General features: G+C 42.1%; 1 protein-coding gene across 2 annotated transcripts; it reads right to left on the bottom strand.

Moving 5' to 3' along the window:
* Positions 1–8,452: 8,452 nt before the first annotated feature.
* Positions 8,453–19,215, bottom strand: ZNF641 (zinc finger protein 641). 2 transcript variants are annotated; one of them, XM_012638420.1, is made up of 6 exons: positions 18,424–19,160; positions 16,204–16,412; positions 15,539–15,630; positions 13,724–13,853; positions 12,996–13,109; positions 8,453–12,094 (listed from the first exon to the last, which is right to left on the bottom strand). In XM_012638420.1, exons 1-6 carry the CDS (start codon positions 18,438–18,440, stop codon positions 11,340–11,342), a joined length of 1,317 nt encoding a protein of 438 aa, XP_012493874.1. In that variant the 5' UTR covers positions 18,441–19,160; the 3' UTR covers positions 8,453–11,339. The 2 variants fall into 2 exon arrangements, with proteins under 2 accessions (XP_012493874.1, XP_012493875.1); XM_012638421.1 differs by lacking the exon at positions 18,424–19,160 and adding an exon at positions 19,175–19,215 and having other exon boundaries at positions 10,915–12,094.
* Positions 19,216–27,175: the final 7,960 nt, after the last annotated feature.

The raw sequence follows: 27,175 nt of genomic DNA, 5'->3' as shown, positions 1-27,175 counted from the left end.
CTTTCCCCCATAGGCTCGTATGTGAGCAGCTCTCACACTCATTGAAAATGGGCAAAACTATTTACAGGGCCTTTCCACCACATTGTGTCTGTTGCCTCTTTGCCTTACCTGGAAGGGGAGCGAGCGTGGGTGTTAAGGTGAGATGTGTGACAGGAGCATGTGGGGTGAAGAGAGAAAAAGGAGCTGAGATTCTTTTCCTGCTGCAGGACCCAGAGAAATGTCTTCTAAAAGGAAAGAAAACAGGTAGAGGAAAACCAGCAACTTAAAGGAGCTAGAAGTGTTGAAGTAATGTTAGACACGCTAGCAAATCCAAATTGAGTTTGAAAGAGGAGGGCATATTGGGAGAAGAGCAGACAACCTTTAAATTGAGTGGTCCCACTGATTTAAAGGGTTCATACCTGAAATTCCTTTTAGAACAAAGTCCGTTCTCCCAAAATTGACTATGATGAGTTTGTAGTTTTTGCCCTGAATTGATAACCTATTTTAAGAATATTCTTATATGTTAACCCTGAGTTAAATGATATTGTGAAGGCATCTAGCACAGGGCTTGGCACAGGATAAGTTCTCATCACTGAGAGTTAAATATATGTATAAATAATTCATGATGGGGTGGTAATGTGCTATAGCAGAAAACTATCCTGGATCAGAACTTAGTGAGAACAGGATTCTAGTCAAAGTTCTGCTACTCTGACCTTAGCTGAGTTATTTCTTAACCATTCATAGTCTTGGTTTATTTGCTATAAAATGGGATTGGCCTAGGATGATTTTTAAGGTGATTTTAAGCGTCAGTAAAATGATAAGGAGGGCTTAAACATTATGGCATATGCTTTGCTTGACAAAATTCAACAATAACAGAATATCAACTGGGAAAGGGCCAACTCCTAGAGAGAAAATTAAGATTTACAGAATGCATATCAGAAATACAAGGAGATGGGGAAGGCCAGATAATGAATACTTAGGTCTTTTTCTTTTCTTAACAACATGTATTGAGCACTATGCACCAAGAATGGAACAAATGTATAATTTTTTTGAGTTCTGATTGCAGTGATTAAGTGTGGGAGTACTCATGCCATAGGCCGACAAGACACAGAAATGGTTCCTAGGAAAGTAAAACATTAGAGTAGCTTTATCAGGGAAAGGACTAGCTGTTTCCAACTGAAGCCAAAGAAGTGGGGAAAGTGGAAGCACCTGGGAAGTGCTTTTTATTCCTTCGAACAGGTGTGAGTCAGTGGGAAGGTATTAGAACCATCTGGGAGCTTTTTCCAGGTATAACTGACCAAGCTTTTCCCAAGGAGAGTCTGCTGTCTTCAAGGGTGAACAGAGTACGTATATGTAAAACAAAAAAAACTTTAAGTCATACTTATATTTGCCCCCTCAAGCCCTTAATTGAGAATCACTGTTTTAAGCCTATGCAAAGGCTAGTAACAGCAAAATGCTTGCAGTGTGTCTCATCTATGGGTAATCTGAACTTGAAATTTCCCCATGCTATAATTAAGTTTACCATGCACTTGAATGCGAGTGGCAGAATGAAGCAAAACAGAGTCAGAATAGGGAGGCATCTGAAAAGAGCAGTAAGGAAAATCAAACATTGTCTATTGAACACCATTAGAACAAAGTTAATCAACTGCCCTTGTGATAGCCAGATGTATTGCCCCTTTATAGTCCTAGGATGTTTTAACCTAAAGAACCAGGAGTTCTAGAATCAGAAAGCCTTTTTCGTCTAAGGTAGGATAGGAATGACACTGGCAACAATTTTTGTAATTTCCTAGGAATCATCACACTTCTGTTTGTATTATGATGGTTTCTTCATTCCAAATTTTCATTCATTCAGCAAAACTTATCAAATTTATTAAGTGCATACTGTATGGAGGACCAGTGGCAAATAGGAGAGATCCAGACCCTGACTTTATATAGCTAACAATGATCATTTCAGATTACTTTTCATTGATAAGCTTTAGGGTGGCTATACTGCAATGAAGTGTAAGAAATGACCTTATATCATTGGCAAGCTATCCAGATTATGCAGCTCATAATGCTAGCTGGGCACTCTGTGAAAGGAATTTCCAAGAATAGCTAATCTCATCCCTAGTATTCATTCATTAATGACTAAGTACCCGAAGGATTCTGGGCCCTATTCTGGGAATACCAAAATGGATAAAACAATATCCATTTTTCTGAGCTCACATTTGAGTGGCGTATTTGAGTATTTAACTTTAGTGAGAGCAAATGGAATGTCTCTGACATCAATTCTTTGCTTTCCTTTTACCTTAACTGCCTAGTGCAATGCTGATCAGATCATTGTTGGATTTAAGAGTTGTAATGAACCTTAGACGTCCTCTAGCATCAAATATTCAATGGTTTAAAAAAAAGTTAACTGAATTACAAATGGCCTTTAAAAATATGAAAAGGGTCCAACTTAATAAGATAAATGCACATTAAAACTATACAAAACATTAAATACTAAAAAGACATTATTTTTAATCAGATAGGCAAAAATTCAAATGTTTGAGAAACTACTCCATTGGTGAGGTTGTAGAGAAATAGGCACTCGCAGATAATGCTGGTGGGAGTATATAATAAATTGTCCCAAACCCTAATGGGGGAAATTGGCTATCAAAACTATACAAATATGTTTCAATCAAGGAGAACCACTTTTGGAAACTTATCTTTTAGATATTTATACATTTGTGAAATGACTGTGTCCAACATACTTAGTGCAGCATTGTATTAACAAAAAAATGTAAATAACTGAAGTGTCATTAGGAAATAGGTTAAACTGTGAAGCTTCAGTGAAATAGAATGCAGCTGTAAAAAGTGGGGGTTAGTCTCTGTTGTTATGACAAGCTTCCCAAGATACATATCTTTTTGTAATTGCATAAAGAAACTCTAGAAGGATACACGAAAAAACTAAGTGGTTCTCTTTTGTGAAAGGATGTTGATGGGAATTGTAGGGGATAGATAGAAATGAGACACTTTACTATATCTTTTTTGTATTTGCTTTAAGAGCCATATAAATTATAACTTCAGAACCATATAAATTATAGAAAATGAACAACTTAAAAATTGACTTTTAACTGCAAATCCAGTGCTCTCTCCACTTCACTCCAGTTCTAGGTGTCAAATGGAAGCCTCAGCATCTGCTCATTAACTCCATATGCCATCTTTTTTATATGAAGATCAGAAGTTTAGAATCCATTTCTCCACTGAGTGTTTTAATGATTTAGAGGTTTCATGTGGGTGGAGTGTTCTCAAATTTTCAACCTGTTTTTTATAACATGCAAACATCTCCATTTGCCAGTGATCTCAAAGCAACAGATACTTTCTGTTCTTCCTCCTTTTCTGGAGAGCTCTAACATGACAAGGCTCTCCAACTAAAGTGCCTAGGAAGGACAGGAAGACAGGTTGTTTGGGAAGTTTATATAGGGGCACCATGTCAGGGAAGGATTTTAAAAAAGACAAAGAATTTGGGAGAGAGGAACTGAAGACTGAGGGGGTGTTAACCCGAGGACTTGGATGAGGCTGGAAAGGACATTTGTAGGAGGGTAGAGAGAAGGATGTCAGGATTTCAACAGTCTATTAGAGCTGGCTGAGAAAACAGGCACCCCAGTGAGCAATCATGGTGATTGTGTTTCTCCTTTCCCTTTTCTCAGTTCCCTTACTTCCTTCCCTTTAGGTGATGGAAAAGACCAGACTCCAAGAAAATAAGGAAACATATGACGTGTAGAGGTGACAAAACAGCCTGGCTGGTGTAAGGAAAGCTGCAGAGGCACCCAGGGGTGGGGAACCTGTGGCCTTGGGGCCACACGTGGCCTTCTGGATCCTTGAATGCAGCCTTTTGAACCCAAATTTTACACACAAAAAATCCTTTTATTAAAAGGGGTGTAGCAGAGAAAGATGAAGATTTTCTTGCCCTTCTGGTGCTTAAAAAACAATCTTGAAATCAGAAAGCCGCAGGTTCCTCTAGAAGTTCCATGTTTTTTTCCACAACCATTTCCTCCCTGTCCTCTCAGCATTGAATGCATCTAGCTGAAGGGTTTCTGCCCTAATCCCACCTGTGCATGCCTTATCTGGCTTGCAGGAAATATCCAGTTATTGCAAACTTGCCTGGGGGTCAAATCACAGTCACCACCACCACTTGGGGCTCCAGACTTGGGCTCAGGGCTCTCAGTTCTCTGAAGAGCAGTGTGGGTATTTGCACCACCCTGAAACCAAGAGCCTTCTTAAACTGGCGCCCTGGGCACTCTCCCTAGTCAGGCCCTGCTCACCACTCTGTTGCTGAAGCACTCCCTAGGAGCAAACCCCCAACCCAATCCGGCGGCATCTCCAGGTTGGATTGAGTCCCTGGCTCACTGGTAAGGGACTTATGGAGGCCAGGACGCCAGGAAAGAGGCAGCCAGGCACAAACTCATTTCTTAAGGTTTCTGTTTCAGGTAGCGAGACAAGGGGGCTTGCTCAAGACTCTGCGACTTACCTCCCCTCCACTCTGTTGCAGCCTTTTTATCTGCAGAGAAGAGCTGGGAATGGAGGAAAAACAGGAAGAGAGGACCCAGAAATCAGTGACACAGCCAACATGTCCTTTATTCAACTGACATGAACCATAAACCCTCCCCTTTGAGTAATCAAAGAAAGTTCATGTTTGTCAGAGGGAACCAAATCAGATATTAGCTAGAAATCTGGTAGACACGGAGCAGTTGGGCTGGATGGCAAGTGGGCATACACTCCCAGGGCTTCCTGGAGGAGAGCTCGCAGGTGCGTGAGACATGGCAGGAAAGTGATGGCTGGGGAGGGCTCAGCTGAACAACACACTGAGGTCAGGGACCAAGGTCATACTTGATCTCCCAGGCCTGGAACTGCCTGCACCTGGCACATAGTGAGCACACAAAAGTTTGCTTGTAGAGTCAAGTTTGATTCCCAGGAGCCACGGGAGACTGGGAGTAAATTAAAATGCTGAAAATTGGAAAAGTGACTTTGCAAGTTACATCAAGGGAAAAAGAGCCCCTGGGGAATGGAGTAAGGGGCCTAGATTTAGCAGTACTAGGCAGGGGGTCGCGTGGTGGTGGTGTACTGTGGGGAGTGAGGATGAGAGAAAGAGCCAGAGTGGTAAGATGGCAGCCAAGTTGCTATAGCCAAGCCAAGAATTTGGGGGAAGAGAGTGGGAAATATAAGAAGTTGACCCTGCTTTGTAAGCTTAAAGCTGATAGAAAAGAAACTGGACAGTAGGCAGAGGGATAGGTAGTGAGTGGGCTCATGATGAGTTGGAACTGGCCAGAAGCTTAAAGAGATAAACTATAATGGAAGAAGGATAGGGTTGGGGAGAACAAGTACACATACCCTTGGGAACGTATGGCATTGCTCAGGCAAAACAAAACCCCAAACAAACCAAACCAAATCAAAAAATCTGAAAAAGAGAAGTGGGAAGAAGAGTGGAGGAAGAGTGCTGCCTATTGGGAAGATGGAGGTGGTAACAGGAAAGAGGGAGAGAGCCTGAGGCCTGGAGTTGAAGAAAGCCTCAGCTTTAGGGGATTCACTGTTACCTTTTGACCTTGGAGAACCCCTGTGGGCAGGTTTGCAACTGTCAGTTAAGTTTGTCATCATGAGTGTGCCGGGGAAGAGGAACTGAAGGAAGTAGTAGGGCTGGGGCCTGCAAGATAGTCCTTCCCACAGCCTGAATTGGACAGAATCTTCAAAACAGGAGAATGCATTTTTGCCACCATGGCTTAATTGATTACAACCTCTACCCAGTAAGCAGTCTGGGTTCAGTCTCACTTGTGTCACATCTTACTAGAGAAGCCTAGTTTCCTCTTGTGCCCTGGGGGTTCTCTGATACCCCTGCTGCCCTTGTCCATAGAGTACAACAAATCATGGTTAGAAATCCCTCTCATGGCCCCTTATTGGTCTCTGATCCACTTGTGAAGTTGGAAAGCTGGGTCCTTGAGGGCTTGGCACAGCAAAGCTTACTCTCTACCTTTGTGCTGAACACCTGCCTCCAGGACAACTTATTAGAGAGCCAGGGAAAAGGACCAGGCAAAGGAGGATCATTTCCTTAGATGTCAGTTTTTCAGTTTTGTATTGGATTTTCTTTCTTTGAGTTGTTTGCTCCTTTCAGATTTCTGGACCCAACTATCTTCAGTGCCCATATTGGAAGCCCTAGCCCCAATCAATCGTGGGAACTTAGTAGTTTCCCCACTAGTTTCTGAAACTGGTGACTAACCCCAGTTCTTTCATCGAGTTAAAGGTGGGGAAGCCTTTGGAACTAAGGTGTATCCTAGCAAGGTTGCAGAGTATAAACCTGACAGCAGGAGTGTGAAGATCCATTTAAAGAAAGCGAGGCACCACTGCTTGAAATGGAATATGAATCCCCTAGCCAGTGGTTCTCAAACTTTGGTTTATAGCACATATCCTGGAGGGCATGTTAAAAGACTAATTGTTGAGCTCTGTCCTCAGAATTTCTGATTCAGTAGGTCTGGAATGGGGCCTGAGAGTTTGCATTTCAAACAAGTTTCCAGGTGATACTGATGCTGCTAATCCAAAGACCACATTTTGAGAACCAAGATCTTGTATAGCACACAAGGGAATAAAGGGAAATTTTGCCAGCTCAGGCTCTCTAAGGGATCTAAAGGAATAGATTTCACTTTTGCGTTATTGCCCAGTCCCACGCACCCCCATTCAGTGCACCCATCACAATAGAGGTGGAAAGAACCTGCCTTCTGGCCCCTCTAGGTCTGAATCAGCGCTTACCTTGCCCTTGATGGAAACAGGAAACAGTGTCTTGATTGCAGGAATGTTGGAAAGGGAGGGATTTTGTCCCAAATGATCATCTTCTTTACCTCTCTGAAGGTGTAACATCGCTTTAACAAGGGAAAAGCTTTTCTTTCCACAATTAGAGCTAAGACTTAAAGTGTAAATACCTAGGTTATTAAGTATGGAATGTCCAATTTCCTTAAGTACTAAAATTGATAGTATCTCTGACATTTCACTTTGACACTTTTTTTTTTTATTGTGAAGGTACATTCTCATTCTTTCAAAAGCATGTTTTGGCTTGTGATTATCTTTCAAATTTTTTTAGAGCAATTTGTGTGAAACTATGGATAAGTCAAAAATTCATGTTATTTTTGAATATGAATTCCATCATGGAACCAATGTAGCACAGACAGCTCAAAATATCAATGAAGTGTTTGGGAAAGATATGGATAATGAATGCACAGTACTTCGATGGTTTGAGAAGTTCCATTGTGGTGATTTTAATCTTGAAAATGAGCTATGTGAGTGATCTGAGATCAAGGTGGATAATGATGAGCTGAAATTTGTCGTGGAAGCAAATCCATCTCAACCTACACGTGAATTAGCAGCAAGGTTTGACGTTACTATTCCAACAATATTGGACTATTTGAAGCAAATAAGCAAGGTAAAGAAGCTGGATGGATGAGTAACGCATGAATTAAATGAGTGTCAGAAATCATCTGGAAGCTTGCCTTTCTTTGCTGTCGTGACATAAGGCAAACTATTTTTATAACGTATTGTTATGTATAATGAAAAATGGATTCTTTTTGACAATGGCAAGCATTCAGCACAATGGTTGGATAAAGATGAAGTGCTGCAACACAGTCCAAAACTGAATATTCATCAAAAAAAGCTAATGGTGTCTGTTTGGTGTGCCAGTGCTGGTATTACCCACTACAGCTTCATGAAACCTGGTCAGTCGATTACAGCAGATGTCTACTGCAACCAATTGGACAAAATGATGAGGATGCTTGCAATTAAGCAGCTGAGATTGGTCAGTAAGACAGGCCAATCCTCTTGCAAGACCACATGTTGCAAAAAACAACACTGCTGAAACTACACAAGCTGGACTTGGAAACTCTCTGTCATCCACTGTATTCACCAGACCTTGCACTACTGGACTACCATTTCTCCCAGGCTTTGGCCCACTTCTTGCAAGGAAAAATATTCAATTCTCAACAAGCTGTGGAAAACGCCTTTTGTGATCTCATCACCACTCACTCTGCAGGCTTCTTCACTGCTGGCATAAGCAAGCTACTGTTAAGATGGCAAAACTGTGTCGATAGCTTTAGGCACATGATTAATTGTACTGCTTATTTGAGATATAATAAACTTTTGGTTCGAAATCGGACATTTCATATTTAATAACCTAATAGCTTTGGGAAAAGCTAACACTTTGGGTTACATTCTCCTATGCGAGGGATTCTTTGCAGAGATACTATGTTGGGGTGGAAAGGGGAGGATACTTAGTATAGGATACAGGCACCACAGTTGGAAAAATGTGACAGGTTCCTGAAGATGAATGTCCCTGTTTGACATTTTTCCCAAAGAGAACACAGAGACATTTTTTATTTAAAGGGGATAAGGTAGACACGTAGCAGAAGGGAGTTGTAAACATTAAAGTTTGAGGCTGATTCCCTGTGGCAAAAATTCAGATCTATTCACTCATCTTATGGCTGTTGCTTGTTTTATTTTTTGTCCAAGGAAGGTGGTGTTGGAGCGAGGTAGAGAAGACAATGGTACACAGAAATGACCCAAAGGATTGCCTCTTATGCAGAAGGCTCTTAGACTCCATGATGCCTTTCAGCTGGGTGCTATAATTGCACCTACACTTTGGGGGCTTCACTCTCTATCCCCACATTTACTAAAACAGATAAAAGTTTGGAGTTAACATGACTTATTAGCAGGTGTGATCTGATAGTAAGGAATATCACTTCCCACATCCTAAAAACAAGGTCTGTGAGAAGCTGGATTTTTCAGCATGTCAGATCTTTAAAAAATATGGAGTAGAATGTTTGCAATATCCTTCTAGTCATTAAATACTAGACTCCATCCTTCTACACTGATGTCTCTGGTACCTTAGTCCTTAAAATATTTGGTAATACTTGCCTTGTAATTCTTGACACAAATATATGATAATTTGGGGTCAGGATAACACCCTTTCTTTGAAGCCAGTTTAGTGATTTCATGGATGGGCTGAACCTGCTAAAGGGGTATGCAACGTTCAGTGACTTGCAAATGTCTACTTTTCTCAAAAGTGGGTTTCTGGTTTCTATCAGATTTGCCAACAGGTCTGTGATCCAAAACAGGTTCTGAACCATTGCTTACATAAAGCTGATTTGTATTAAAGACTTACATTAAAATAGGAGACTAAAGGAAATGGCACAGTCCAGATTTATTACTGGAACCCAATACTCTCCTATTCCCTGGTGCATCTCCTAATACTGATCCTAAAATGCTCCTGTTTTTGAGGACCGAGGGCAAGGCCTGCCTTACAAAGGGCTGGCCATTTTGCTGTTTTCATAGGAACATAAGCAAGAGAATTGCATTCCAGGCAAAGAAAGACTGCTCTGAGTAGCAGAAGGGAGGTGGGAGCTTGGCTGCTCGAGTCACATATATTCTCAGAAGCCCAGTCAGCAGAATGACCGTATTTTAATTTCATTTAGGTCCAGGACTCTGAGGAGCCATGGTTTGCCCAGTTTTTCCTAAGCAAATGGGACAGTGACTAAACTAGGTTGTTGTAGCTCACTTACTCTTGCCTCTCTGGTTCATTACACCAATTGTGGCTAAGAAAAAAGTGTCTTAGGGAAAAATCCAAATCTAAGCATTAAAGAGAAAATATCCCACTTTCATCCTTTTTGCTCCTCTTCCTCCCTAACCCCAAACTGCTTTTACATACAAGATAATTTTTAAATTATAAGATTTGTATTAACACAACCATCAAGAAATAGAAACAATGACCAAGTCGTCAACTAACAGATGCTAGAATACTTATAAAAGTCCTAGGGAGTTAATAGTGTGGACACCGTTCCAGAATTGGGAGGAAAACCAAGCAGAAAGTTCATCACCCTGCATCAGCTGAAAAGCTAAGCCACAGCCATTTCCCTTAAAGTTCTGTTTCTGGGAGGATGAGATTCTAAAGAATAACTCTTCTCCCTTTATGAGGCAATCAGAGTCAAAGAAGAGTGATGAGAACAACTTGCAAACACTATGATTCCTGTCCTAATTTCCCAGCACTTAAAACAAAACAAAAAATCCCACTCAGCACAAAGCTTCTATATGCACCTTGCCTGAAATCAACAAGAAACAGCTCACCTCACTGAAGACATCTCTATTCTCCCAGGTAAAAACAATCTGCAACCCAGAGATTCAGATCAAGACATATACATCCACAATTGTCTCGATCTCAGTGATACTGGGGAAGGCTTTGTACTCAACTGCCACAACTTAATCCATCATTTGACATTTAACCCTTTCCACTAGGGCTCCTTAATCACTCAGATTACTTGCTATCTTGAAACAAAACAAAAAACGCCATACAATCCCCACTACCCTTATCCCCAGAACACAGCCCCTAGAAAACCTAGCTTGTATAGTTTGCACTTAGCATGCTCTCTTCAAAGACCCCCACACACAGACACATAGACACATAAAGACACAGTCAAGAGAAGGGGTCTGTTCAAGGAGATAAAAGTTTTTTCTTCTGTATGGGCCTGGGTTACTTGGGAGTATTAGGTCCATCTCTTAGCATTGTTGTGTGATCTCTCAGCTCCATGTATGTATGTGCAGGATGAAGGGAGTAGGAATAAGGGGATGAATAGGTTATTCTTTCTATTTTTCGTCAGGTGGGGGTGAGAGGTGTAGATGTATATAGATGATTGGGCTAAGAGTGACAGACTCACACAGGAACAAGGTCTGGCCCCCAGGCTTTCATATGGATAAAAAAGGGGGCTCTGGGTACCTAGTCACTATCTCTTCTTGGTTCTTCATTACTCTCTAACCCAGTGTTCACCAGAGTGTGTTTCATGGAGTCACCAGTTCTGTGGGATGTGAAATAGAAAGGATACCAAGGCCAAATAAATTTAGGAAACACTGCATTAAAAGAAGCTTGACAGTATGCTCTACTGCATAAGATTTCAGAGCCTTTAATATGCTAGAATGATCTTTCTGTATGTATATAGAAAATATAATAGTTATAGTATACAAGGGTGATACTCAAAATATTTAACAATTGGTATGGCACAGAATCAACCAATCAGAATGGACTTCAGCCATAAACTGCTGGTACCACTGTATCCTTGAGAATGGGCTCAGGCTGAATATCAGCCCATGTAGTATGCACGGTTTCCCAAAAGTTTTGCCCAAAGGACTCTGGTTTTATGTGGTGTCTCACAGAACTGGTGAGAAATGCCCTGGCCAATCCTGGGACCTCATCTTTCTAGGGATGGGGTCAGGGCTCATGATTCTGGCCATTGGGGTATAGGAGAGGGGCAGCTCTGGCAGTGACTCCTGGTAGCACCGGCTGATAGACTTGACCATAACTATAGCAGAAATAGATTTCAAAAGACAGACGTCCCTCTGTCCCAGCTGCTCCGGGGACTTTGTCCCTGGTGGGTCAGCAGGTGCCTGTCCAGGTGATGTTTGCGGCCAAAGCTCTTCTCACAGCGAGGGCACTGGAAGGGCTTCTCCCCAGTATGGGTCAGCCAGTGTCTCACAAGGTGGTGCCTTCGGCCAAAGCTCTTCCCACATTCAGTGCACACATGACACTTTGGCACTGGTGGGGCACGCTGCCGTTTCCTTGCCCCAGGGCTCTCTCCAACCTCTTGGCCCTTGCAAGATTTACCTTCTGCATGCACTCTCTGGTGGCTGGCCAGATGGGAGTTGCATCGAAAATTCTTGCCACACTCCGAGCACCTGCTGGGCTTGTCATGTAGGTGGGTTTTCTGGTGCCTGATTAGGTGATGTCTTCGCCCAAAGCTCTTCTCACACTTGAGGCAGCTATAGGGCCTCTCCCCAGTGTGTGTTTGCTGATGCCTGGCAAGGTGGGAGCCCCACACAAACTGTTTCCCACACTGGGGGCATGTATGGGGTCTTAACAGGGAATCCATCTCTGTGCTACATAGAAGGTTTGAGAAGCTATCTTCCTGAAGAAAAGGGGGACCCAGGAGCATTCCTCTAGAACCCCTGGGCATGGAATCCCAGCTCTCATCCTGCTCTGGGTTCCACAGAACAGTATCTTCAGACACACTGGATAACATTCTGGGAGGTTCTGCTTCTAGTTCAGGGGTATCCCCCTCGTGTTCACTTCCATCTCCTGTGGAGAAGGTAAAATACCGACCCCAAGAGGGGAGTTACAAGAGAGTACGCCAGGACCTAAGTCACAGGAGAAGTTGTATGATGTCGGTCAGGGCCCAAATCTCACCCCAGAAGGGCTGAGAGAACATATTCTAATATTGTACAAGATAATGCAATAGATGTAGAGGTTAAAAGTCTAGGTTTAGGAGGCAAATTACCCAAGTGTAAATCTCAAATTTTCCCACTTAATTTCTGAGTCTTCATTTCTTCTATAAAATGGGAATAATAACACTTCTCTCTGAAGGTTGTTATAAGATAGCACAGTATCTGCACATAGTAAGCACTCAGTAAATGGTATATGCTATTGTTATTATTTATTACTATTATTTATATACTACTATTTATTACTATTCACTGCCATCTTCCTGCCTAAGCATAGATGGAGAAAGTTGAGGAATATGTGTTGCAATCATCATCAGCTCAGTGACCACCTGTCAGCAACACTGGAGACATTGTGGAAGGCATTCCTGAAATGGGTGGGAGGTTGAACAACAACAGCATCAACAATAACATCAACTAACATTTATTGAGTGCTTATTATGTGCTTGGCACTGTTCTACCATTCTAATATGTTAATATATTTAATTCTCACAATAATTTATAGATGAGGAAACTGAAGAGAGGTTAATTACTTTTCCAAGGTCCCGTAAGTATAGTCCAGAATTCTAATCCACAAAGTTTGGCTTCAGAGTCTGTCCTCTCCTCTAAACCATTCTACTACACTGCCTTTTGAAGAAGAAGATTTTTAATCCTTTTTACTCTGTAACCCTCTGAGGCAGAGGACAGATTAAAGGACTATGTAATCATGACACCCCAAGAGAGGTGAAGGCAGTGGCTATAAGTCTATTTTAGGTCCTCACCTGTATATGTGACCCTCAGAATGTCCCTCTCTTCTAAGTCCTGGGAGTCAGGGACCCATTGTTCTTCTCCTCCTTCTAGTTGAGAAAGCATATCCAGTTTGGGAATTGGAAATCCTGCCCATGGGAAAGGAAAATAAAGATGCCAATTAGTTCAACAATAATTCTCTATTTCTGAAACAAGCTGTTTCCTAGATTACTCCTTGGAACTCTAGATAAAAGAAGGCCAGATACGAACCTCTCCTCACCCACTATTTCTGTTAAATCCTTCTTCTTTGCCTAGAAATTCACACTCTCCTTCTCAATGAGCCTGTTCTCTTCCACTCAAATACTTTGAGCCCATTGTCCTTTGTGGTCATAACTTCACTGTAGTCCTACTACAGCTGTTCCACCGCCCAAGCCCCCATTTTTCTCTAGATGGTTTCCAAGTTTCCAAGGACCCAGTTCTAGATGTCCCTTTCTCTGCTTTGTAAGAATCTCCCAATTCCCAACCAAGAAGAGCCTCAAGTTCTTTATGCCATAGTTCAGCATTATTTGCTATTGATTTTTAAAAATGATGCTTTACTCCCATTCTCTTGAGATTATCCCTAGTGTTCTTTCTTTAGTGGAAGCCTAGAGAGATTCCCTGCCAAGGAAAGAATCCTAGACAGTCACTATCCAACAGCCCTAAAGCAGATGGCTCTATCCTCCCAGAATACAATCTTTTAGCAGCTGAGGAAGGTCATGCTTACTCAGAGATACTACTATCCCACAGTTTTCCTGCATGACATATTCTCCATAAAAGTCTGTCTGAGAGGGGTCCAGGCTCCGCCACTCCTCCTGAGAGAAGCACAGTGACACATCCTTGATGGTTACCAGGCCCTGAAACAAAATTTAGCATCCTCTGTCAGCAGCTGTTTCTTAAGGAAAATGTGATCTCAGTATAAAAGGCTGAGGTAGTAGAGGACATACAGCAAGAAAAGATCTAGGGAAATAATTGCCCAGAGTCCCCTGGGTAGGGCATATAGTTTTGGTAAAGGGGAAATGAAGAGAGGAGTAAAGGCAGATGGTCAAGAGTGAGTGACAGTGACATTGCTAGAGAAGTTTCCTAAGTGGGACTATGAGAAGTTGGAGGCAGCACAAACTCATCACTCCCTCTGTTTAACTACAGATATCCACTCAGTCTCTTCTCACCTGGCTTACCCTTTATTGTGGAAATTTTATACCTTCTCTTCCTTCCTCCGTTTGACCTTTCCTTTTATATCAGCACAAAATAATACAGATATAATATTCTTTCTTGCCTACTTTGCCACACCAAATATCCTTATCTTTTTAGGCTGCACAGTATGGTGGTTAGGAGCTCAGAATCTAAAGCCGAATGACTCTTAGCTTTGTCATTTATTAGCACTATGACCTTACACAAGTGCTTTAATCTCTCCCTTCCCCATATTCTCATCTGAAAAATGGGATAATTGAGTTGTTCCCAGGATTAAATGAGTTAAAATACCCAAAGCACTTGGAAAACAGCTTGAAGTGTGCTCCTATTAGTACTATTATTATCTGTCCGTGGCTCTCCTATTGCCTTCTGAATCTAAATCTATTTCCCCTCTCTAGCTCTGCCTCTCTTTATATCTTTATATCTTTCTTTCTTCTTCTTCTTCTTCTTTTTTTCCTCGAGACAGAGTCTCACTTTGTTGTCTGGGCTGGAATGCAGTGGCGTCAGCCTAGCTCACAGCAACTTCAAACTCGTGTGCTCCTATTAGTACTATTATTATTATTATCTTTCCATGGCTCTCCTACTGCCTTCTGAATCTAAACCTATTTCCCCTCTCTGGCTCTGCCTCTCTTTATATGTTTATATCTTTCTTTCTTCTTCTTTTTCTTCTTTTTTTCCTCGAGACAGAGTCTCGCTCTGTTGCCTGGGCTAGAATGCAGTGGCATCAGCCTAGCTCACAGCAACTTCAAACTCCTGGGCTCAAGTGATCCTCCTGTCTCAGCCTCCCGAGTAGCTGGGACTACAAGTGCATGCCACCATGCCTGGCTAATTTTTTCTGTTTTTAGTAGAGATGAGGTCTTGCTCTTGCTCAGGCTGCTCTTGAATTCCTAAGCTCAAGCAATCCTCCCACCTCGGCCTCCCAGAGTACTAGGATTACAGGCATAAGCCACCTCACCCGGACCTCTTTCTTTCTTCTTGTCCATAAATGCTCCATCATCTACCCAATCCTGTCCACTTTAGGTTCTTCTAAGCTTTTTTCAGGTCCTCTTTTCTTAATCTTTCTAGATTTATTTCTTAAAGGAAGCTAATTAATTGTTCTTAAAATCCTGTGGATAACACACAGCTATCCATTTAAAAGCCCTAACATCAAGTAATTCTCTCTTCTTGTTATGCTTCCACTTAATTTTCCAAGGGACTTCTGAGCTCCTTGGAAAGGGATAGAATCTATTCAGTTATAAAATGAACATACCATTGGTGATCATGTGAACTAACAAATCAATGAGATGATGCTAAAGCCACAGAAGGTCAGCAGCAATGCGACCTTAGAGAGGCCAAGGGAAGCAAAGCCCACCTGTGATCCGGCCGCAAGAAGTGCAGCTGCCATTTCCCAGTCTCCAGTGCTCCCCTCCTGGGGAATTGTAGGAACCCAGGGAGCAGACTGAGCTGGAGAGGGTAGAGAGGAACCATTAGAGATGAACTATCCACCCTGTTCCAGTAAGAGCCAGGGCCCCATTTTAGAGAGTCTTAAAGGTCACATCTTCTCCTGTATCTATTCCCATTGGTAAAACTCAAATGCATACGTGTAGATGAAGAGGCTTTCACTCAAAATGTTCTGTAAGGCTATTAGGTGGCTTTTAGTTAGACTAGCTGTGGTTTGAATTTATATTACTTGAATGTAATTTTCATCTAGTAAAGTGCATCTTACCAGGTATGTTCTCCAACAGTAATCAGTGTTGCTGTCACTTCCTTCATCTCCACATTCAATATCACTAACTATGTGCTTGCATGCTGAGAGAGGGATTATGCAAGAAACAGGAGAAGCACTGTTTACATGGTTTGGAGAATTTAGGAGCCTATTCTATACTTGTGACCAGGGCCCAGGAAGAACGGACTAGCCCTGGTATTGGTTATGCTCTTCAGTCCATGGCAATTTGGGGATTTTTAGCTCTACTTTTGAACAGAGATTAGGAGACTACTCCATGCATTGTGCTTCCCACACACCCGATGGGCTCTCACCCTTTTCCTGAAGGGAATGTGGCTCCTCTTCGAGGTCACAGCAAAGGTGCTCCAATGGCCCTGGTGCTGTTCTCCATGGCCCCTCTTCCTGGCTTCCCCTTTCCACCTGGGGCTCTGCTCCATCCAGCGGTACATTCATTGACTCCCATCCTGTCCCCAAGGCTGCTGTCTGTTCTGAAAGCATTTTTGCTGCAAAACCAAATTGTGACCTAGAACAAATTCATATCAGCTATGTCCATGAAAATGGAAAGGGGTGATATTCCTAAGGAAGTTATGGAGAACAGCCCCAGGGATAATAGATGAAACTAGATAGGAGGAGCTGGATGGAAGATGAACTTTAAAAGCTTGATGTGTTCCAATCAACAGAGCCTGAGCCAAACTTCTTGGAGGAACTAAGAAATTGGCAGGTGCCACATAGCAAAGTCACTAACTGTTATTTTGGGAACTTCATGGTAGAAACAGAATATCCCTGAAGGCTGGAAGAAGTTCATTTAAAAAAAAATCCTGGAAATTCAAAAGCTATCCATTTAATTTTAACCATTGAAAAAGTACAGAAAGTAAACAATTTGGAAACATGCAGGAAAGACTACACTAGATCTGCACTCAACAAAGATGGATATAATCATACTTAAGATTTTCTGTTACAAATCACATTCTCATTAATTAATTTAGAATGAAATGATTACTACAGGTAGAAGTCCCAGACAAAGGGTGTATGGGTGTCATGAGCACACACCTCTTTTATGAGGCTGAACCAAATGGCACCTCACTTAGGACAAGCCTCAACAAAGAGACACATGATCTGTCACTCTCATATAGAAAATGACGACGGCTAGTAAATATGGTAGAAAGACTAGTGACTTAAAAAGCAGGTGTAAGACTCCAAAGCAGCTCTTAACAGTTGAGAAATTGTCAGTGAGGAGCTGATATTTAATTGGGAATGGTAAAAAATAACTTTCTGGGTTTGAACCAGAGGTGGAAAAAGGGGAAGCAGCACTGCTAACATGACCCTGGGGTGAATTAATAGCTATGAGATTTGAGACATAGGAACAAACTTGTTTGTTTGGCAGGCACCAGTCAGATCTCATAAGAAAAGTATATTCAATTTTAAAGAAGGGTATGGAGAAGCCAGTGTGTTCATAAGAAGAAAGGAAAGTCAAGAAAGGGATGGGAAATACAGCCATTAGAAAAGTTAACAATGGACGTAGTTTTCTCTAGTCTGGAGAAGGCTAATGAATGATACTACCAATGAATAAAAAGAGAGGTAGGTGTCTTCTATATATAGATCAAACAGAAGAAATGAGTTTTGATTGAAACAGAAGAGACTTAGGTTCAATAAAAAAAAAATTCTTAATAGTCTTGTTGTAGTGCACAAGACCAGATTGTGGGCTTTTCTTTACTTTAGACATATTAAGAGCAGGACAGGTCCCACTTGTGTTGTGATAGGGGCCTCCCTGCCTTATGGCAGAGAAATAGTCTACTATGAGACTGTGCAGAATCTCTTTCTGTTTGGCAACATATTTTTGTGATTCTTATTCAATACTCAAGCAGTCAGGGCCAGTGAAAGGCTTCCAAGAACAGGTCAGAACCTTGGTAACTATCCTGGCTCACTTACATCCATTCAATAGCATTTGCAAGAACCTAGAAGGCCATTATAGGTAATGACAGATGTCAAGTCTTTTATTTTCTTGCCTATTTGTCTTTGACAAAAGAGGTAGGTGGGAACCCTAAGCCCAATGCACAGGAAGAACAAATTCCCCTTTCATCTCAGAAGTCCAAAGATGGATCAGGGCCTCATGGGATCATCCTGGACTGATTCCCAGCTTAGGAGGTTTCCTTTTCAGAAACTTCTCGTGAGAAAGTAAAATTCCTGATAAAGCAATAAAGGGAAACTTCCACTTAGCTCTTTTCTCTGAATTTCAGCCTCTGTATTCTCTTCACTTTTAACACACAGGGCACAAATTCCCCCTTTACCCTAAGGCTTTCTTTTTGTTTAGGTCCCTTGGCAAATCCCCCCACCCCGCCCCAGGGTTTTACCTCTAGCTAAATATCTGGACACCTCTCTAAAACCCATCTCTCCATCTCCCCCAGTAGCAGAGTCCTTTGATGGGAAGCCTCTTTCTGCAGAGCTCACTGGGCCAGCTGTCATCCTTTCCAGACAACTGACAGAAAACCTGTGGAAGCGCTGGGAGAAATCTCAGCAAAGGAGGGGACGGGTACCTGTCTTTAGCCTGCATTTCCTAAGATGTTCACCTAGAGACAGCACCTGTGCAGTTAAAGTGGCAGCCCTAACCTGGTTTCTCCTGGTTCCAAGATAATCCCAAATACACTGCAGTCTGAGTACTAGGGCTTTCATTCCCCTCCCCTGCACCCCCTTCTTCATATATCTGGGTGGCAAGGCACCTGCAAAAGGAAGTTTTTGCCACCAGTGCTGTTGGGCAGAAAAAGGGCCATGTTATCGAAATGAGTAGCCCAAGGGCACAGGGGCGAGTCGCGCTCCGACCATCAGAGAACCCTGGCCCCAGCCGCGGATGGGGCGTGGGCAGGCCAGGAGCCTGTTCAGGAGTAAGGCTGCTTCTTCCCTCCTGCTTGTCACAGTGCCCCTGGAGAGGGTCAGATTTCAGAGAATCCGAGCACGGCAGAACTGGAACAGGGGAAGTGAGGTCAGAAAACAGGTTTCCCGTGAGCTGGGGCTTGAGCTAGTGAAGAGAATGGGAGCCAAGGGATAAGCGGTGCGCGAGTGACAGCGACGGGAGCCCGCGGGGCCTGACAGCTACCATGGGCACCGGCAGACAGGGCGAGGGGCGGGCACAGAACGTCAGTGGGGCCGACCGCCAGGAAAGGAAGCAACCCGGAGGCCGCGTCGATCCTCCTCCCCGCCCCCATTGGTGACCAAGCCCCCACCCGCCGCCCCGGGAAGCCAGGCGCACCTCCTTCCAGCCGCGGCTCCCTCCGGCCCGGCCCCACTCACCCGGGTCGGCTTGGCCCGAGGCCTGGTGCCTCCCTCCCGGGCGCCGCCTGCCCCTCCCCTCAGCCCTCCGCTCGCGTCTCGGAGCCGGCGGCCGGCTGAGGCAGCGACAGGCGGAGACGGCTGCCCGGCGGGCGGGGCAGCCACAGGAAATCCCCGCCCGCTTCCGGGGCTCGGCGGCGGCAGCTGCGGCGGCGGTGGCGGTGCCGGCGCGGGGGTGGGGCCGCAGCTCCGCCGTCCCCGAGCAGGCCGAGCCCCGGACCTTGGCGCCTGCGTCCCCGACGAAGCCGCCGGCTGAGGGGCGGCGGACGCCTGGATTCCCGCCTAGGGTGTCAGCTCGCCGGCACTCTTCCCTGACTGACCATTTCCGTCCTGGCCACTGACCTCCCACGGGGTTCTTTGCACAGGGTTCATTAATTACCTCGAATTTAATAACCGCCGGTTATAGGCCAGACCATCGCTGAGAGCGATTTCTTGAGTCAACAGTTTGGAATTCCTCGAGGAGCTCACCCTCTAGGTTTCAAGATAGTGGGGATAAAGTGCTTGAGAGAGCATCGAGGAGGAGTCACTAATTCTGACTAAAGAATAGTCAGTTGACTTCACTAAAAGTTGCTATCCGAAGTAGGCCTTGCAGCTGCATTGTCCAATTTGCGGGAGCCACTAGCCAAATGCTGCATCTGAGCTCTCGAAATGTGGGTGGTCCGAAAAGAGATGTAAGTTTACGTTCATACCAGACTTAGAAGACTTAATTTAAAAAATGTAAAATAGCGCATGAGCGATATTTGGGGTATACTGAGTTAAGTCTATTATTAAAATTATTTTCACCTACTTTTAACTTTTGTAATGTGGCTACTAATAGTTTTTAAATTATAAATGTGGCTTGCATTATAATTCTGTTGGACAGTGCTACCTTGAAGCATTAAGATGGACTTGCCTGGAAAAGACGAGAAGGGCCTACAAAACAGAGTAAAACCATTACTGTTAGAATCTGTTTATAACCCACAAACTACATTCACATTCATTATTTTATCATCACAACAATTCTATAAAATTTATTTAATACACTTAAAAAATAAGTGACTCACTTAAGGTCATATATAACAATCATTCCTTGAATACATATTTATTTTCTACTATGTGCCAGACACTGTAACTAAATGCTGGGAATCAAAGAAAGGATTCTTAGTCTGAAAACACATGTGAACAAATATTTGTAATAAAGCATAATAGATGCTAAAACAGAGGAATGTACTTTGCACTGGGGACAAAGAGAAGTGACCATGTATGGGAAGTCCTCACGGAAATCTTGAGGCAGAGAAGAGTGGGGAGGATTGTATAATGAGAAGAGGAGAATGTGCTAAACACGCAATTGGGAAAGGATAAGTATATTCCAAGAGCTGATCATGGGGTATGTGGGGAGAGTAGTAGTGCCAGAATTTGTATCCCAGGTCCTGGAACTAAGTCCAGGGGTTCTTTTCACTTATGCCACTGCTGTTGATAAATACAAGGTGTGTTAATTGGGGTAACCTTGCAAAACCATTATCTCAGTGGCTTACCTCCATGAAGGCTTGTGTTTCATGTAAGTCACAGTGTGCAGAAGGTTGGTTGGGGCCAGTGGGTGGGCTGCCTGCTCCTTGCATTCATGGAAGAACCAGGTTCCTTGCATCTGGTGGCTCTACCATCCCTTGTGGCCTTGGAATAGTCCAGTTTGTGGGCCTTGGATAAGGAAGGAGAGCTGTGGCTGACTTGTCAGTGATAGCAGGGGCCAGTTCTGGAAGTGGCATACATTATTTTCACCCCATTCCCTTAGACAGAATTCATGTGCATGGTCATATGGCCCCACTTAACTGTAGGGTGGCTGGGAAGTAGTGTGTATGCCTAGAAGAAAAGGCAATGTGATTTGATGAACACTTAGCATTGCCTCTGTCACACATTGTTAAATTGAATATAACCAAGCACCTAAACCTGACTTTACCTAAAAAGAGTATTTGGGGAAAGCTGGTAGATACCATAACAGCCCAGACTCTCCTCTCTTCTTCTTTGGGAAACAAACCAGTGTGAGATTGTATCCTTACAAAAAAAAAAAGAGGCCAAATAGTCTTTGGCCTAATGGCAAGAGATAGTGGGTTATTAATATTTAATAAACATCTACTTCATGCCAGAGTCTTGTCTTAAACATGACAGGGAATAAATGCAAACTTTCTTTACATTATGCTTTGATGTGCTAGCTCTTTAGCTATCAATCGACAAACTCTGTGAGGTGTAGCTATTATCTCTACATGGGTTCAGGGGTATTAAGTGAACACAGTCAGGAATTGAGCCCTGGTCTGACTTCTAATCTGGTGCACCTTTCACCAGAGTGGTACCTTACCTTTCACAGGAATTATATGGACAAGTACAAACTCTATGCAACGTTACAAGGTGGGGTAATTAAGTATGCAGTAAGTAGCAAGTGGATGATTCCATCTTTTTAAGACTTTCTGGTCGAAGAGTTTCAAGATCAGCTTTGAAGGTAAAATGTAGGAAGGGCATCCCAGATAGCATCAGAAGGGCAGAAATGGACTTGCTGGGACATGCCATGGAATAAAGAACACACAGGTGTCAGTCTAGAGTATAGAAGAAATAGGGAAACTGATAGAAATATTAAGGGATCAAGGATTTTTTATTTGCTATATCAGATGTTAGGGAGTTACTATATTTGTGTTTATAAGGAAATGATATACCTGATGGTTCTAATTATATCATTGTAAGGATACTTGGTGGTCCTGGGCTGCCCCATTCATGGAATTCTGGCAACAACAGAATGGGATGAGTTGAACCCACAGCCGGATTCTAATGTGTGGAATATAGAATTCCTTAGAACACAGTAGTGTTCTTCCTGGGGCTCAGGGAGAGGTCCGAGACATTTAAGGTTCCAAGTTTTCTATAAAACTTCAAAAGACTTTAAAAGACTCAGTCTTTTGCTTAGCATTGGCCCCTTCATTTCTGAACTCCTGTTCTGCTGTGGTTTGAATAAGAAAGTACAATGCAAATATTAACCAGTTTAAGAAAAGATAGTGTTATAAAAGTTCTTTTATTAATCAGTTGATTGTAATGAATTACCAGCCTACCTTATAAAAGGTTGTTTAACCATAATGAAACTATACGTTCAATGCTAATTTAGAAACGAACCACCATATATAACACTATTTTCCTCCAATCCATGTTTTGAAGCTTGATGTCAGAGATGAATTTTCTATCAAAAGGGCAGTGGAGACAGTTGCTTCCTCTTCGTCGATAGCTATAAGGGGAAGGCTAAGGGAAGTCTTGAGTTAGGACTCTTGTGGGGAGGAAGAATAAGGGCTTCCTAGTCATTAGTAAGTATTTATAGCTAACATTTGCAGGGTACTTTACAGTTTACAAAGTGCTTTTGTGTACATGTAATCTTCATCACTCAGAGAGGTAAATTATTTTTATCCCTAGTGTACTGTCAAGGAAATAATGATTCAGATATTTAAAATTCTAGACCCATCACTTTTTGTTTCTATAATCCCAGACTGATTTACCTATATAAACCTCAGTTTCCTAGCCTATAAAACGAATGTCATTATACCTACATCATAGGGTTGATGTGAGAATATACTAAGACTTCAATAAATGATAAAGCTCAATGATAGGTGAAAAGAGGGTTAGGAGGATGATAGGCAGTGCAAAGATGGGATTAAAAGATAAACTTTATTTCTGAGTCTCAGTGAAGTAGAACATTTGGTTGGAATGGAGTCAGCTAGAGGTGTAGGGGGAAGAGTGAGGTGCCTGAACTGGAAATTTGGGAGGGGTTGCAGTTGTTGGTAGTAACTAGGTATAGGGTATGACGGTGAGAATCAAGTGGCTGAGGTGGTGGGCATGATCATTTAAGGTAAGAGAAATTCAAGGAACTGAGAGGCTAAGGTGTTAGCTGGAATAGTATTCAAAATCTTTAACAACCTCTGCTAGCCTGGGCTTGGACCCATCAAAATAGATGTAACCTATAGTGCTGGTGCGGGGTTCTGTAGGGACCTTGTTCTGCCAGGGCATTCCCTTTGGTTTCTGAATTGTGAAGAGGTCAGAGTGCTGGGGCATGACATACAAGGGGATTTCCAATGGATATGAAAATATTTCAGTATCTTAGCAAGGAATACAGTCATACTTGTGCACATTTGTATGCATGATGAGATGGATTGTCTACATGGATGTTGAAGTTACCAGGAATGATGATGGGGTTATGGAGAGAGGGATAGTAAGACACTTTATGGAGTTTCTAATGAAAGGAGAATGACCAAGAGTGTGATAGGTGATATTAATAATAACAAGGAGGTGTAGTGTGTGGAATGGCTTGGTCACATGTGCTTCGAGCAGCTGGACATTATTTAGGGAGGAAGGAGGAAAATGGTACTTGAGGCAGAAATGAGGAGCAAATAGAACACTTACTCCACTGCTAACCCTAGATGGTGGAAAGCAGTTTCCAATACATATTCAAATCATATGTTTTTGAATATGTGTAGTATATATATTTGTGTGTATATATGTGTGTTTGAAATATAATATATATTGTTATGATATACCATAAGAAATATTTTTTACATTGTGATCCAGCACACCCGTCATTTATATAATTTAATATATAAATTTTATATAATCTTCATAAAACAATATTTACCTTAACTACACACAGTATATGCTGGTGTTTTCTCTTCTGTTACTTCATTTAAAAAGTTTTCTATTTCCTACTCACTAAATTGATTTCACCACTTACTAATGGGTTGCAATTAATCCTTTTAAAAGCCTTTGTATATAGGTTGTAGGATTAAAAAGTAGGCACTCCTTGAGAGGGCTACAAAGGAAGCCTGCTTTGTTCCTAAGGGATAGTCAGTTTCAGTTAGACAAAGGAAGTAAAGGAAACATTCATCAAAAAAGTTAAAGGATATAGGGATTTTTTTTTTTTTGATGACAGTTACAGGAGAAGGACTTAAGGGTTGTGTTGGGGTTGGAGTTTGATTCAAGTTAGGCAATTGTAGGGGATTGTAATAGAGTAAGAATCTCTATGATGAGGGATGATCTGGTGGCCAAGGATTCTTGTGGTGAGTGTGGTAAGCAAGGATATAGGGCATGATAAGATTAGTAGTCTTCTAGGAAGGTGGATAATCAGTTCTAATTATAGCCCTCTTCTTGGGACTGGTCTCTTAGTTAGCTTATTAGTGGTGAGGTGAAGTGTAAGGGTTGGTTGGGCTGAGTAGAAGTCGTGTGTGTGATAGAATGAGGGTCTCACTAGAAGTGTGCTGAGCTCTGTGGGTCCTCTTTCAATCCTACTGTGGACAGGATTAAGGCTATAGGAGGGCTGTATTTCCAGAAATGTCAGAGCTCTGAGGGTCCCTTACATTATACTTTTCAATGTGGGTGGTGGTAGTGTCAGGCTTAAGGAGTTCTGTGGCCTACCCTTAAATTCTACTGTCCTTGATGTTGAGGGAGAGGGAAGAAGTGGCTTTACCAGGAGGTAACAGTTTCTTGTGTACTCTTTAAATAGGAAAATTTTAATTAAAAAGACAATGCTAAATTAAGTAGTGGGAAGGAGGGTGTGGTGGAAATAGCACTAAATTAAAAACCAAAAGATATTTCAGTCCTGGCTGTGCCTCTGAGCAGATCATATCCTTAACCTCATCTATCAAATTGGTACATCATTCTTCTTTTCCTTACAAGCTGTTGTGATGACTAAATTAAGTAAAAACATAGGCATGTGATATGAAATTCATAAAGGACCATTGAAATGCAAGATTTGGGCAATGGGCATTACTTGGCAGAGATAATTTGTAGTCAGTGCAGTGGACCCTAGGCAGCTGTCAGTGACAGTTGGTGTTGCCATCAGAATAAGACTAGATGTTTTGTAAGATTTAAAGCTTCTTTTGATGGTGGCACATAATATAAAGACACTCAGATAGATGAAAGACAGATCTCTTTGTTACTTACAGCTCTAAAGCAGAGAAAGCTACCATGGCTGGGGGTGTTGTACTCAAGGACAGAGTAACAGCAAGATGGAGCCACAGGAAGCTTATGTATGGCAAACAGGATGGGGTTAGCTAGATTTCTTGGGCTTCCTGGGGATTGAGTATTTTGAATAATTCTGTAGACTAAATGAAGAGGCTATCCTTGGGTGCTAAGTATTTGGGGCCTCTGGCAGTTAGATATGCGTGTATTTTAACCCAGGAGTGTTAGGCCTGATGAGGGAAGTAGTTGGGGTGGGAGCTTGGCAAACTGCCTACAAAGGGTAATTGAGAGTTTTAACCATGACTTCAAGACTGGGTCAAGACAGTACTTGTGAAATATCATCCTACACTAGGACAGCTTCTAAGTGGTATAATCTCAAACTGTCATTTCTTTTTTAGTACAAAAACTTGCTCTAAGGAGACTTCTTGTTTGCTTCATTTATGTTTTCTTAATTTATTTAACAACACATTTTATTTATAAGTTACAGAAAATATCATCTTTAATTCTATTATCTTTGACTCTTAACTTATATTTTAAGTAGAACAGATTATTGAATCATTGCAGACAAATACCTGATGCCATCTAGTACTCAGTGGCAGAAACAATTAGAAGCTGGGTTAAAAAGTTCTTCTGAGGTTATAAATACATGTAGCATATAATGGTTGGAATAATACAGTCTCAAAGTTGTTTTTCACATCAGTTAAGGATTATTTTCTTATTTCCTAAGATCCTAAGACGTCCCCTATTAAAGATAGGAAAAACCAAAGTACTTTCTCCTACTCTGTACTGTCAGTCACTCAGTACAACACTTCGGATACCAGATGTGTGGTTTTTTTCCCCACACACCAAGCAATTCTCAAGTGGACACCAGTCAGTGTCCTCTAATTTAACTCAATTCTGACACTATCTTCCTGGAGATCTCATCAGATCTCACAGGTTAAGGGCTTAGTCAGTCCTACAACACTGCCCTCTACTTCAGATGTCAATTGCAAGCCCTAGGTTTTGACCTGTGCTTCTGATTGACCAGCTATAAATAGGGATTCCCATGACCCCCCCTTCTTGGATTTGATTAATTTGCTAGGACAACTCACACAACTCAGGAAACATGGTTTATTATTAAGAATATTACAAAGGATACAGGTAAACATCCAGATGAAGAAATACATAAGGTGAAGTCTGGAAGAGTCCCAAACATAGGAGCTTCCATCCTCATGGAGTTGAGCTATGCCACCCACATGGCATGTAGATATATTCCTGTTCACCAACCTGGAAGCTCTTTGAGCACGGCCCTTTTGGGTTTCTATGGAGGTTTCATTATGTAGGCATGATTGATTACATCATTAGCCATTAGTGATCAACTCAACCTTTGGCTCTTCTCCCGTCCCAGGGGAAATCTGTTGTCCTGCCAAAATTTATTCTCTAAAGGATCACAACACAATCCACACTCAACAATGCAAAATCACAATGTTTGACATCCAGTCAAAAAGTACTAGACATGCAAAGAAGCAGGAAAATATGACCCATACCTGGAAAAAAATTAGTAAGTGGAAACCAGCCCAGTAATGACAAAGTTGGTGGAGTTATCAAGAGCTTTACACAATGGTTATAAATAACACAAATATGTTCAAGAATTCAAAGAAAAGTTTGACAACAATGAGGAGAAAAATGGGACATAGAGTAAAACTTTTAGAGACAGAAAACAGAATACCTAAAATGAAATTTTAGCTTGATGGGAAAAACAGATTAGTCACTTCAGGAAAAACATTCAGTAATTGAAGACATGGCAATCAAAACTATACCAAATGAAGCATAAAGATTTAAAAAACAACTGAAGAATGAACAGAATATCAGTGATGTGTGTGACACAATATCACGTAGCCTAAAATATGTGTAACTGCAATGATAGAGAAGATGGAAGGCAAGGAAAAAAAGGCTTTAAAATGCTGGGTGGCCAGGCGCGGTGTCGCACGCCTGTAATCCTAGCACTCTAGGAGGCCAAGGCGGGAG

This window comes from Propithecus coquereli, unplaced genomic scaffold (genome assembly GCF_000956105.1).
Source record: "Propithecus coquereli isolate 6110/MARCELLA unplaced genomic scaffold, Pcoq_1.0 Scaffold13, whole genome shotgun sequence".
Taxonomy (NCBI): domain Eukaryota; kingdom Metazoa; phylum Chordata; class Mammalia; order Primates; family Indriidae; genus Propithecus; species Propithecus coquereli.
Note: the sequence above shows the minus strand (reverse complement) of the source record. Positions and strands in the feature narration are given on the sequence as shown.